The 13650-nt window shown below is 44.5% G+C and overlaps 1 protein-coding gene across 3 annotated transcripts; it reads right to left on the bottom strand.

The window, feature by feature from the left end:
- Nucleotides 1–1023: 1023 nt before the first annotated feature.
- LOC140898241 (zinc finger protein 2-like) lies at nt 1024–9302 on the bottom strand. Of its 3 annotated transcripts, none has more exons than XM_073311810.1 (3): nt 9125–9302; nt 4207–4320; nt 1024–3803 (listed from the first exon to the last, which is right to left on the bottom strand). In XM_073311810.1, the coding sequence occupies exons 1-3, from the start codon at nt 9279–9281 to the stop codon at nt 3196–3198; spliced, it is 879 nt and encodes a 292-aa protein (XP_073167911.1). In that variant the 5' UTR covers nt 9282–9302; the 3' UTR covers nt 1024–3195. The 3 variants fall into 3 exon arrangements, with proteins under 3 accessions (XP_073167911.1, XP_073167910.1, XP_073167913.1); XM_073311809.1 differs by having other exon boundaries at nt 1024–3806; XM_073311812.1 differs by lacking the exon at nt 9125–9302 and adding an exon at nt 4639–4715 and having other exon boundaries at nt 1024–3806.
- Between the last annotated feature and the right edge of the window lie 4348 nt (nt 9303–13650).

Below are 13650 nucleotides of genomic sequence, written 5' to 3' on the forward strand. Positions count from 1 at the left end.
CTCCAGGTAAATAAAACAAATAATACAATGGAGCAACTCTTAAAACCAGGGCTTTGGAGCAGAGCCCGGAGCTGGAGCATGGAGCAGCTCCAGAGCAGTGGAGCTGCAGGTTTTTGCCTGGAGCTGGAGTACAGCTCCAAAGCCCTGCTTAAAATAACCTCTTAACTAAACATGAAATACTAAATAAGACAGTAAATAAAAACAACATTGGTTAAATATATTGAATGGACCAGATATAAAACAGTATAAATTTTAAAAAGCTGTGAGCATTAAACACAGTGGTATTCACTTAATTACTTAGGATACTTACAGCATCAACAGGATGATTATCCTAATTAAGATTAATTAGTAGCTAAGCATCAACGTAATTCAACAGCTCAATTTAACAAAATAGTGTAATATAACCAAGTAAAAACTCAGTGAAGTAACTAGATTACAACAACTATAATTCAACTTGATATTAAAACTTTTAAACTAAAAATAAATTTGAACAAGAGAGGTTGCACAGGACAACAGAACTGAAAGTAGTTTCAACTAACAAAAGCTAGCAAAACCATTGATACTTCTTTTCCGTCTCTCTTACGATGGTAGTATTCCGAGGCTAAGCATGATTCTTAAGGCAAATTCACATACATATGATTACTACAGCTTGGAATTCAGCAGTGTAGACACATGTCTATCTGGACATGGTTTCAATGCACTGCATCCACTGGCAATGGCTGTAGTAGGAAGAGAGGCTGACATATGCCCTTGTATTAAAGGCCTGGTATAAGGCAGGGACTGCTAACAGAATTTGGTAAGAATAGGGCTAATATTGCGAAAATACATATTCCTAAGAAGTGCTAAGCACAAAGTATTCATGCAAACACATTCCAATATTAAGTGGTACGAGAACATTCGGGTATTAAAAATGGTAAAAAACATTTTTCAAAAATAACAGGAACACACTGATCCCTTTTAAAGATAAAGTCAGGATGACAGCATATAATGAAAATGTTTTAATTCAACCAACATGTACAAGGTGATAACTAGCTACATCAGGGGGTAGTAACTAATTATGTCAGAGGCAGTACTAACTTGTTTGTATTCGGGTATAAAAATATATTTCAGAGGGATAATATTTGTTCAGCCGAGGGGGGAACGGAAAGTCCCACCATTCACTAGGCTGCGTCCATTGTTACAAACATACATGTTTTAGTATTCTTGTAGAGTCTGCCAGGTGCTATTACCGTGCTTTGTCAACAATAAACCTGGCCTGGTGCCTTCGTACCTTAACGGATCTTGTAGTCATTGAGTGGTTCATTCAAGGTCTGCTGTGCCAGCTAGCTGTCTGCAGAGGTGGGGCAGCACACACAAAAAACACATACACAGCCAAACATCTAACCACACTGGTGACCCACAACTTCATGACTCAGTGAACAGCAAGCTGGGTCTACATTATGGTGCATAGCTGCATGTGTCAGTGAAAGGCTCTGGCAGGAGTAGGCCACAGGAAAAGGCTCAGCAGGGAGAGCTGCTGGAGTCTTTCCCCACAGCCAGAGTCTCCCTGCCCTAGGCAAAGGCTCCAGCAGCTCCCAGAGTCAGGGAAAGGGTCTGGCAGCAAACTGAGGCAGGGAGGAAGGGGGACACTGCGTTGCTAAAAATAGCAGTGTAGATAGGGGAGGCAGTGCCTGGATGAGTTGAGGGCCAGTGTAAGGTACATATCCACAGGGTTCAGTCATGTCTTTAGTCTCCTAAGCCGTGCCTCACCTTCTACACTGCTATTTATAACTGTGCTAGAGAAGTCCCTACACCACGATTGGAATGAAGCTAGAGGCGAGTGTAAGGTATGAGCACTTTAGATAGCTCTGTAGTTCAAAAATCATACACAAAAATCATACACAAAAATTAAAGTTAGTTTGAAAGTATTCTAAAGTTTCAAACACACACAAAGATGGATGTGAGATTTTGAAGTCAGAAGATAGCTTTTTTTCTCTCACACACAGTGTAATGTAACGAGGGAGAGAGATTTAAGGATGCATTTTTCACCAGCAGGTAATTCTCACTCAAATGTGTAAACACAGCACAGCTGCAGGGGATGAGTGTGAGATGCAGAGCAGAACAGTTATTTAACAAAATTGCTAGCTCCCACTAGCACTTAAAGGTACAAATTGAATTAAAGTAAGAAAACAAAACAGAATTTATCATCCAACAATGAATTTCCACAAATGATAACACATTTGAGATTTAGTTATGTACTCAACAAACCACAGATGTCAAGAGTAGCTCTTTTAAGCAGTATACCAGATAATTTAGTAATCAAGTGAAGTGAGCGCAGCACTACACACACAAGTGTAAGCAATAATTGGCAATTACAAGTGAAAGCACACAGTCTAACTCAGCACCAAATCAATTTTAATTATAATTTTGTCAAATTCAAATCCTATAACTTAGTCCGGTTGCCCCTCCAGTTGCCGGCAGTTCAGCTGTCCCTCCCCCCACTGCCATGTGCTACTCCTGCCCTCTGCCTTGGAGCTGCTCCAGGGAGCCTTCTGCTTGCTGTGCGGGGGTGAGAGGAGGGGAGAGGAGGGGGGCTAATGTCAGGGTGTTCCCCTCCCCCTCTGCTCCTGCCCCTCACTTACCCCTTCTCCATAGGGCAGGCGGGGGGACACAACAGGGCTCAGGACAGAAGGAGCTTGCTGGCTGCAGCTACTGTCTCAACTTGCTGATCTACTTAAAAAGGCAATTGTAGGATGCCTATCTCTGCATACTCATCTTACAGGGAGATTGGGCTCCAAACTCAGGCTCTGCGGATCCCAGTGTCATACCTGTGATTTTCTACGACCCTAAAAGTTAGATGTTGTAATTCTCGATGTCACAACACCTAGGCCCCTTGGTGGATCCAGGCCCAAAACACTATCAAGAATAAATGAGAAGTCACATTGTATAAGATAAAGATGGTTCTAGGTGAATAACATCAAACTTTAATATAGGAGCTGAACAGAGGATGCTATAATCAAATCCCATCATAACATGGGACTCTAGCTCAGCCTCTTGCTCTGCACAGCTCTGTTCCTGGCAGTTAATTTCATTCTCTCCTTTAACAACTATTGCATGTTCTTGTTATATGGTCACTCCAGACTGTCCTGACTCTCTGGGAATCATAGGACCCAACAAAGGTGTTATTTACTTGATCCACCCCTAGCCAGGACACTTCTAGGCTTTGTGTCCTGTTTGGATTTTCTTATGCCTAATGAGGGTTGAGCTGTGCCGGAATAGTTTCCCGCAGTGGGGGCATTCATAGGGTCTCTCTCCCCTGTGAATTCTCTGATGTGATCGAAGGTGTGAGTTGCAAGTAAAGCTTTTCTCGCATTCATTGCATTTGTAAGGTCTCTGCCCTGTGTGAGTTCTCTGGTGGTCAGTAAGGGCTGACTTCTTGCAGAAACTTTTCCCACATTCAGGGCATTTAAAGGGTTTTTCTCCTGTGTGGATTCTCTGGTGAGTAATAAGGGCTGATCTGCAAAGGAAGCTTTTCCCACAGTTGTTGCACGTGTTTGGTCTCTCTCCAGTGGGGATTCTCTGCTGAACAGTTTCTTTGATTTGCTTAACCCCTCTGCTCTTCTGAGCGGATTTACCCTGTCTCTGCCCTGGCTGGTTTCCCTGATGTCTCTCTGGTCTGCACTGACTCTGCAAGGCCTCCTTGTGCTCAGGGTTCTGGAAAACATTCCTTTCAGATCTTCCTGATAGAATCCCATGTGTTTCCATTTGCTCGGGACCTTCCTGCTGAGGGTTCTCCTCCTTGTTCTCACTCACCATCCCATCACCTGCTGGGACAGAGACAGAATCCAGACAGAAGTCACTCCCTGTGCTGGGGGAAAGGGAATCTCAGAAAGAGGGAAAGGAAAGGGGGAATAAACCCAAACAACTGCTGGGAAGATGAAAATATCAGGAGCTAAATCACCACCCCTCCAAAAAATCTTCCCCAGAGGAGAGACAGGAGGGGACCCAGCCATTCTTCACATCCTCTGAATATAAATAAAGGCAGGGGCTGAAGAGTCAGACAGTCTTGATTCATAGATACTAAGGTCAGAAGGGACCATTATGATCATCTAGTCTGACCTCCACCACAACGCAGGCCCCAGAATTTCACCCACCCACTTGATGAAGAGCCATGTTTGCATGAGGATACAAGAATTGGTTTCTGAGGCAGGTTAGCTGATTCCTCACCTGTGTGGGCATCTCTTGAGATCTCCCTTTCCTCATAGCCCCAGAGACTGGGGATCCATGGCTCCTCCCCTCGTTCCAGCCAGGAGATCACACTGGGTTTGGAAATCAGAAATCCTGCTTGGGGAAAGGGAACAAATGCTTATCTTGTTCATTAAGGTTAGTGCAAAGTTACTTCCAGACCCAGGATCTGAGCAGCAAAATGCAAAAAGGGTCTTTCCCCTACCCATCCCCACATTACAGGGACTGGGCTATAAACTGTAAAAGATCCCATGATGAACTGGGCTGGAGCAAGGGTTCATCCACTCTGCCTAGGGAGCAGCCCTAAATTATTCCCCGGGGAAGCTGAGCAGAGTTGCTATGCTCTCTAGGTATTTGGGGTACAAGTAAATTCTCCATCACTGCCAATGACACCTCCCCTCCACACCCACACACCTTCACAACAGAGGCCAAGCTCTCTCATGTCTCCTAATGTGTCCATGGAACACTTGGGTCCACAAGGCTGTCATCCCTGATTGGAGTCTCTAGGTGCTTCCCTGAGAACAGTTGTTAAAAAATAAACAGAGGAAATGCCACTGATGGCCTGGAAAGAAAATCACTAGACACCTGCTCCCAGTCCATTGCAGAGAGCAAAGAGCCTGCTCTCATAGGCACTACAGCCCCATCCCCTGGCTGCTGAATGCTCAATCAGCCATTCCTCACTGCCCATGAGACCTGCTCTGCCCACCCAGATGCCCAGCTGACTGCCATCTCAGGTGTGGTGCTGGCTCTTCTCACTATCTCATCCTGCTCCATACTCCACAGATACAGCAAGGACCACTTTGGAGGAAAAGTTGCCAGTCTCCTCCTGCCTAGGCTCAAATAGTAGAATAATAGAAATGTTGAGCTGGAAGGGACCTTAAGAGGCCATCTAATCCAGCCCTCTGTGCTGGGACAGGACCAAGTATACTAGGCCATCCCTGACAGGTGTTCATCTAAGATGTCCAAAACTCCAGTGATGGTGATTCAACCAACTTCTTTGGTAATATGTTCCAGTACTCAACTATCCTTAGAGTTAGAAAGGTGTTTTCCTAATATCTAACCCAAATCTCCCTTGCTGCAGATTAAGCTGATTATTTCTTGTCCTGCTTCAGTGGACGTGGAGAAAAAACCACTGTCCTCTTTAAAAAAACATATTTGAAAGCTTATGCTCAAATAAATTGGTTAGTCTCTAAGGTGCCACAAGTCCTCCTTTTCTTTCATTTGAAGACTGTTATCAGGTCCCCCCGTCAGTCTTCTTTTGTCAGGACTAAATACCCCCAGGTTTTTAAACGTTTCCTAGTCTTTCATGTTTTCTAAACCATTTTTCATTTTTGTTCCACTCTTCTGGACTCTCTCCAAGTTGTCCACACCTTCCTTAAATTGTGGTGCCCATAACAGGACACAATACTCCAGCTGAGGCTCACCAGTGCTGAGCAGAGTAGGACAATTACATCCCACATCTCACATATGAAACTCCTGTTGATAAACGCCAGAACTACTTTAGCCTTTTTTACAACTGCATCACGTTGTTAGCTCATAATCAATCAGTGACAATTTTTTCTGCAGTACTACTACCTAGCTACTTATTCCCCATTTGTTCCCCATGTAGATACTCATAGGCAGTAATCAATCCACCCCTTAATGTTCTCTTTAAGCTAAATAGATTGAGCTCCTTGAGTCTATCACTATAAGTCAGGCTTTCTAGTAAACATTGTTGTGTCTTTTTGCCAAACCCTCTCAAAATTTACAAACATTCTTCTTGAATTGTGGGCACCAGAACTGGACACAGAGCATCCCAGCAGTGATCGCACTAGTGCTGAATAAAGAGGTAAAATAATCTCTCTACTCCTCCTTGAGATTCCCTTGTTTAGGCATCCCAGGATCCAGAGGCAGACTAAGATTTCCTGGGGCCCTGGGTCAGAGCAAGTGGGGAGCCCCTCCCCATCCCTTCCACCTGCAGCCTGGCCCCCATTCCGCCTGTGGCCCCACCCACAGCCCCACTTCTTTCTGTCCCTTCCCCAGCGCCTGCCCCTGTTCCACCCAGGGTCCTCCCCATCCCGCCCCTCCATTGCAGCCCCACAACCCCTTTTGCTCCTTTCTGCTCTCCCTGCCCCACTGCGGCCCCAAGACTGGAGAAGTTGTGTCCCCATGCCACGGCCCCAGGGCCACAATGGGGAGCGCGAGCTCTTCCAGTTCCAGGGCTACAGCAGGGGTCTGGGTGCTGGGGCTTCCCCCGACACCCCTTTGCATTTCTGCAGGGGATCAGAGTCAGGGGGTTGGGGCTTATCCCACCCCGCCTGCCTGGTGCTTCTTCTGGAGAGTAGGTCGGGCTTGGGGACTTGCCCTGCTCCCTGCAGCTGCTGCCAGGGACAGGTCGGGGCTGCTGGAGAGGAGCTCCAGGCTTCCTCCAGCAGCGGTGGATTTTTTTCCAGGGGTCTCCCAGTTGGTCAGGGCCCTTGGGCACAGGCCACATCAGCCCAGTGGCTAGTCCACTACTTCCAGGATTGCATTAGCTCTTTTGGCCACAGCATCACACAGGGAGCTCATGTTCATCTGATTATGCACCACAACCCTCAAATCCTTTTCAGACTCACTGCTTTTCCTCCATCATTTAAGTATTGCCAACTTTCCTTGTTCTCAGAAGTATACATTTACATTTAGTCATATCGAAATGTGGTAAACACTCAGTATACTATGAGATATCCAGATCACTCTGAAACAGTATCCTGACCTTTTCACTATTTACCACTCCCTCAATTTTTATGTCACTCACAAACTTTATCAGTGATGATTTTATCTTTTCTTTCAGGTCATTCATAAACACATTAAATAGCATAGGGTCTAGAACCAATGCCGGTGGGAGTCCACTCAACACACACACACGATGACTATTCCCGATTTATAGTTACATTTTGAGACCTATCAGTTAGCCAGTTATTAATCCTTTTAATATGTGCTGTGTTAATTTTATATCTAATATTTTAATCAAAATATTTTGAACAAAGTCAAACATCTCATAGAAGTCTATTACATCAAAACTTTTACTTTTATCAACCAAATTTATAATCTCAAAAAAAAAATCAAGTGAGTTTGACAGGATCTATTTTTCATAAACACACATTGATTTACATGAATTACCTTACTCTCCTTTATTTCTTTATTAATCGGGTCCTATATTAGCTTCTCCAGTATCTTCCTGTGATTAATATCAGGCTGACAAGCCTATAATAATCTGGGTCATCCTGTTTACCCTTTTTGAAAATTGGCACATTAGCTTTCTTCCAGACATTTGGAACTTCCCCAGTGCTCCAAAACTTATTGAAAATCAACATTCATGGACAGTGAGTTCCTCAGCCAGTTCTTTTAAACCTCTTAGGTGCAAGTTATTTGGACCTGCTGAATTAATAATGTCTAACTTTAGTAGCTTTTGTTTAACATTCTCCAGAGATACCAATGGAATGGAAAGAGTGTTATAACCACCCTGTGATATGACTAAATCATCTTTTGCATCCTCAAATTCAAAATAGAAAAATATTTATTGAAGACTTCTGCCATTTCTAAATTATTATTGATAATGTTATCATTTCCACTTAGTAATATACTACTATCATTGTCAGGATTGCTTATTGTTCCTAATATTTTTTAAAATCTCCTTCTTATTGTTGGGAACACTGGGGCATGGCCACTAGGTAACTCGAGGGGATGGAAGACCACAAGTGTCGATGAAGCCCCCTCGCACTAGGCCCCTGTGTCCTTGCCCCCCCCCCTCCTGCCTGGAGGCACTCGCAGCAGCTCTGTGTGCTAGGCCCAAGTGTCCTTGGCCCCCCCGCCTGGAGGCACACACAGCAGTTATGCTGAGAATCTGCAACAGTATGTTGCAGAGTCAGACTGCCTGAAACTAAGCAAGGCCAAACAGGGGAGATATGGAAGAACAATGCTGAATAAAGCAGCTTTATGTATAGTTTAACAAATGATACAGAGAATCAGGGAACTAGCTGGGAACTGGATTGGCTGGCTATATGGATACTTGGAGCAGCTTGCTATTGGATAAGTATGCTGGAAAAAAGGATGTATAAAAGCCTGTGTAACTTCCTGCTCTGTTGTGCAGGATTTGAGATTTTATTCTCCCTGTACCTTTTTGCAGCTGCAAATAAACTTTTCTGCTTCTCCACCCCGTTGTGATTATTGGGTGTAGCACACCGGGTAACGAACCACTCAAGCTGTTGTTCAGCCTCTCGGCACTGGGTGCCGGCAACATTATCGTTCTTAACTCTGCTGGCCATAGATTTCTCCTTGCGTCCCTTGGCTTCCCTTATCAATTTTTTTACACTTCCCAACTTCTGATTTATTTTCATAATGGTCAAACTCCCCTTTCTTCCATTTGTTATAAATATATTTTATTTTGTATTTTACAGCTGCCTTCACCCTCCCTCTAAACAGGTTGGTATTTTAACCAGCACAGCCTTCTTCCTCAGTTGTGGAATTGTGGCTTTTTGGGCATCCAGGAAGGTGTTATTAAATTGATTCCCAATTATCATTCACATTTTTCTGATGAAATTCTTCCTCCCAGCTGATTTGGCTCATAATTGTTTTCAACTTTGTGAAATTGATCCTTTAGAAGCACCAGTTATATAACTGGTCTGGACTTTATTCTAATGCACATTATAAATATGATCAAGTCATGATCACTTTTACCTAAGCTCCATTAACATTATGTCCTTGAATCTCCTGTCCCAAGGGAGGGGACGTGGAGGGCACAGTCTCTCACACACCGGATCTGGGAATACTGGGGCTGATCCCCCTGAAATCTAGGGGACCAATGAAGAATCCTGCACAGCAGTTGAACCAGATGCTTCAGAGCCACACAGATTCTAATACCCAAGGGGACAGGAATCCTTACCCAGTGAGGCCACAATCTCATAATTCTCCTGCATGATATCCCTGTAGAGAGCTCTCTGACCCAGGTCAAGCAGAGCCCATTCCCCTTTGGTGAAATACACAGCCACCTCCTCGAAGATCACAGGCTTTGCTATGGCCATGTCACTTCTCCGTCTCATGCTGGGATGGGATGACCTGGAGCTAATGTTCTGCAGCCTGTCAGGGCAAGAAGGCAATTGAGGAGGTTTCAGAAGGGGCTTCAGTCCCTTTTACAGCCAGATTCATCCCAAGTTCTTTCCCAGACAGTTCTAGATTCTGCCATTCTGGGGGGATGTTTATGCTAAGATATTAAAAACAAGACCCTAAAGTTAAGCTCAGAAATTCATAGTCAGTTTTCTCCATCAGTGGCCTGAGTTTAAAATTGCAGAGCCTGCAACATGGGTGTTCAGTTCTGAGTGTTCACTGTTGATGAAGCTACTTATTCAGGTGCCTGAGTATGGATATAACTGTTTAATTATGCTCCTGTATTTAAAGGCCCTGGCCTTCATCATTTTATTATAGCACAGATCAGGGCTGGCCCACAACATTTTGAAACCTGAGGTCTCAATTCTACCTTCTTCCTGTTCTACTCCTCTCATGGTACTGCTCTGCTACCTACCCCAATAAAGGAGAACTAACAACTTAAAATGCCTCGTTCAAAAATTTTAAGTAACACTTAACTTTCAAATGCCTGAACAGCAAATGTAACTTTTCTTGTCTGCATAGTAAACACTGGGGTTTTTATCTGTTTGAATAATCAAAGTGGTGCTTTCCGTGCCTTCTTGGTTGCAAAGATTTGAACTACTTCCTGCTGAAGGTCCACAGTCTGGGCCAGCTCATGCTCTATTGAGATGGTTGCAAGGCTGACTAGCCTCTCCTGCGTCATTCTGGAGCGTAGATGTGATTTTATTAACTTCAGCTTGGAGAAGCTGCATTCTCCACTGGCAACTGTTACAGGAAATGTTAGAAGTATGTACAGAGCCACAAAAGCATTTGGAAAGAGGGTGGTCATTTTATTTGTGCACATATATTCCAGAACAGTCTTTGGAGTTGATCCTGCTGAAATGTATCTTGAAAGGGCTTTCAGTTCATCACCTAAATCACTCGCATCAACATCGCGCACGTCATCATGTGTCAACACTGTCTCTAGTGCCCTGCATTGCTGGTGTAGGTCTTCTTCAGGTATAGTGAGGAGTTTTGGAATATCATACAACATCCCAAATATACTGCTGTGTTCCTTCAGTTGCATGAAATGTTCTTCAACTGACTGTATTGCACAATCTAGCATCTGGTTACAGAATTCAACTTTGAATTGTTTTTTGGGGTCTCTTATGGGATTATCCTGTGCCTTGTAATCAAAATGTCGTCTTCTTCGCTGACTCTTGTATTCTTGAACGGGTGGGAAAATAGCTTTAGTGTGAAGTTCCTCTGCCAACTTCTGTGCACTCTTCAGAACGTTTTGAAATCCCTTATCTGTCTGGTAAGACTGTAGGTATGACTTTGCTTTGTCCAGTTATTCCATTGCTCCAGATATATCAAGGTCAAAACCTTGGAGTTTCTTGCTTACAACATTTATTTCAAACAGTATGTCATGCCACAACATTAAGCCACACAGAAATTGGAAGTAATGTATGTTTCTGGTGATTCCATTTCCCTCTGCCACTGTTCTCCTACGAACAGTTCCTGTCATAGCATTATCCTCCATAAATGGCAACTATGGCATCATCTATCTTCCCAATTTGGTGTTTGATAGGCTTTATCGCCTCCACTTGACTTTCCCATCGTGTGGCACTCAGTGGTTTCAGTGTCAGAGAGGAAGTTCCCAGATGTTGCTTCAAAATTTGCCATCGATGAGTTGATGCAGAGAAAAATACATAGATGCTTTGAAATACATTAAAAAAATTCAGCAGCCTCACTAGAAGCTGATGCTGCATCACTGAGCACCAAGTTCAATGAATGAAAACTGCATGGGACAAAAAAGGCTTGAGGGCTTAACTCTCGGATCCGTGTCTGCACTCCTCTGTTCTTTCCTCTCATGTTGGCACCATTATCATAGTAGCCCTGACCTCTCATGTCAGCAATCGCAATTCATGTATCTTTCAGTTTTTTAAGAAGCACATTTGTCATACCAGCTCCTGTAGCATCATTAATGTCAATAAATTCTAGAAAATGCTCTCTCACCGTCACCACTGCAGGGACATTTTCACTAGGTTCTGTTGTTGTTACAAAACGCACCATTAAAGTCATTTGTTCCATATGGCTGATGTCAGGTGTGCAGTCCAGAATAACAGAGTAATATCTTGCTGACTTCAGATCTGCCACAATCTTCTGTTTGACTTTTGTTGCCAGTAACTGTATGATCTCATTTTGAATTGTTTTTCCAAGGTAGAGGTGTGTACACGTTTCTGGGGTGGTGACTCTTCTTAGCTGCTTCTGGAGTACAGCATCAAACTCAACCATCAGCTCCACAATTTTAAGGAAGTTTCCATTGTTTGGCACATACAGCTGATCTGAAGTGCCACGCAGTGCTAGGTTTTGGGTAGCAAGCATTCTCACCATGGCAATGAGCCTTTTCAGAACATTTTGTCAGTAAAGAGACTCTGATGTTATTTTCTCTTGATGCTGATCATCTATGGGGTCCTTTAACCTTAGTCTTCTCTCATGCTCTTTCCACCTATGGAATGCTCTCTGGTGATTTGCTGCCTTCTCATGGCATGCCAGATTTCCAGCCAGATTTCTCCAGTCCTTTGTTCCTGTAGAACCCAATGTGGCTGGAACATTAGACTGGAAGAGTTTGCAACAAAAACAGTGTGCAGCATTCTGGGGTTTTGAGGACATAAGCCATGGCCTCTCCACTTTGTCACCATTGGGGATTTCACACCAGTAATGTGTTGGATGGAAACTTCTATTTTCATTGTCTTTGGGGAACATGAAGTTTTTCACTTGCTGTGACCCATGAAGTACAAGGAAGTCCCTCAGTCTACTGCTCAAGTGGGTCCACAGTCCTGGGCCATCTAGACTTAATGAAGTAAACTCAGTAGCGGCTGTTTCTTGCGCCTCCACCACACTCTTCTCTGATCTACACTTTTCTTCAGGAATGTGCATGGTTACGTCCATTTGAGATGGAGATATGGATGCTGCAATAGCTGCCAGGTCACCTGTACTCTGACTAACTGGAAGATCAGGCATCTCCGCACCACTCACATCCTCACTGGGGCCAGAAAGCTCACCGTGAACATTTGTGTCTATGTATCTCAGGAGACCTCCTTCCTGCTTAGATAGGAAAGCTTCCTTTGCTTGCTTTCTTTTTCTGAATGCTGCCCCAGAGGGGCGTTTTCCTCTTTCACTCATGACTGCTGTTCTGTGCCAGTTATAGTGGCTCTCAACACTCAGTTGAAGGGGTCAAAGAAGCAGGCTGGTAGCAGGGCCTGAGTGAGGGAACATATCAGCGTCTTAAGGGCCTAACTGACTCCCACTAGTTCAGTTGATTGCTTGTTCTCCTCAAGTGGGTTTAGTGAAGCAGCAGGAAACTGGAAGCTCCCTCAGAAGCTGGTGTTAATCAGTCCAGGCTCCTGGGGATGCACATAAGAGGCTGCTCCTCCTCCTCTCTCTCCCTGCTGCTTTCTATTTTTCCTGCTCACCTTTTCTCCTGCCTGTTATGTCTCTTGTGCCGTCCTTCCCCCAGCACAGCACTCCCCCATCTCTGTGCAGCTAGAGCAGAGAGAATACAGATGCACCAGCAGCAGACACAATTTTCTACATTCTGAGTCCTAGTGGCTCCCCGCCCCAGTCTGACACCTGAGGCAGCCGCCTCAGTTCACCTCATGGTAAAGCCAGCCCTGGCACAGAGCCAGCCCCTCCCACCAGAACTAAATCCAGGGAGACTTTTTTAAGCCTTCGCCATAGCGGAAAGTGATCAGGAACAGCCAGCATGGATTCACCAAGGGAAGGTCATGCCTGACTAATCTAATCGCCTTTTATGATGAGATTACTGGTTCTGTGGATGAAGGGAAAGCAGTGGATGTATTGTTTCTTGACTTTAGCAAAGCTTTTGACACGGTCTCCCACAGTATTCTTGTCAGCAAGTTAAGGAAGTATGGGCTGGATGAATGCACTATAAGGTGGGTAGAAAGCTGGCTAGATTGTCGGGCTCAACGGGTAGTGATCAATGGCTCCATGTCTAGTTGGCAGCCGGTATCAAGTGGAGTGCCCCAAGGGTCGGTCCTGGGGCCGGTTTTGTTCAATATCTTCATAAATGATCTGGAGGATGGTGTGGATTGCACTCTCAGCAAATTTGCGGATGATACTAAACTGGGAGGAGTGGTAGATACGCTGGAGGGGAGGGATAGGATACAGAAGGACCTAGACAAATTGGAGGATTGGGCCAAAAGAAATCTGATGAGGTTCAATAAGGATAAGTGCAGGGTCCTGCACTTAGGACGGAAGAATCCAATGCACAGCTACAGACTAGGGACCGAATGGCTAGGCAGCAGTTCTGCGGAAAAGGAC

The sequence above is a fragment of the Lepidochelys kempii genome, chromosome 14, assembly GCF_965140265.1.
Source record: "Lepidochelys kempii isolate rLepKem1 chromosome 14, rLepKem1.hap2, whole genome shotgun sequence".
Taxonomy (NCBI): Eukaryota; Metazoa; Chordata; order Testudines; family Cheloniidae; genus Lepidochelys; species Lepidochelys kempii.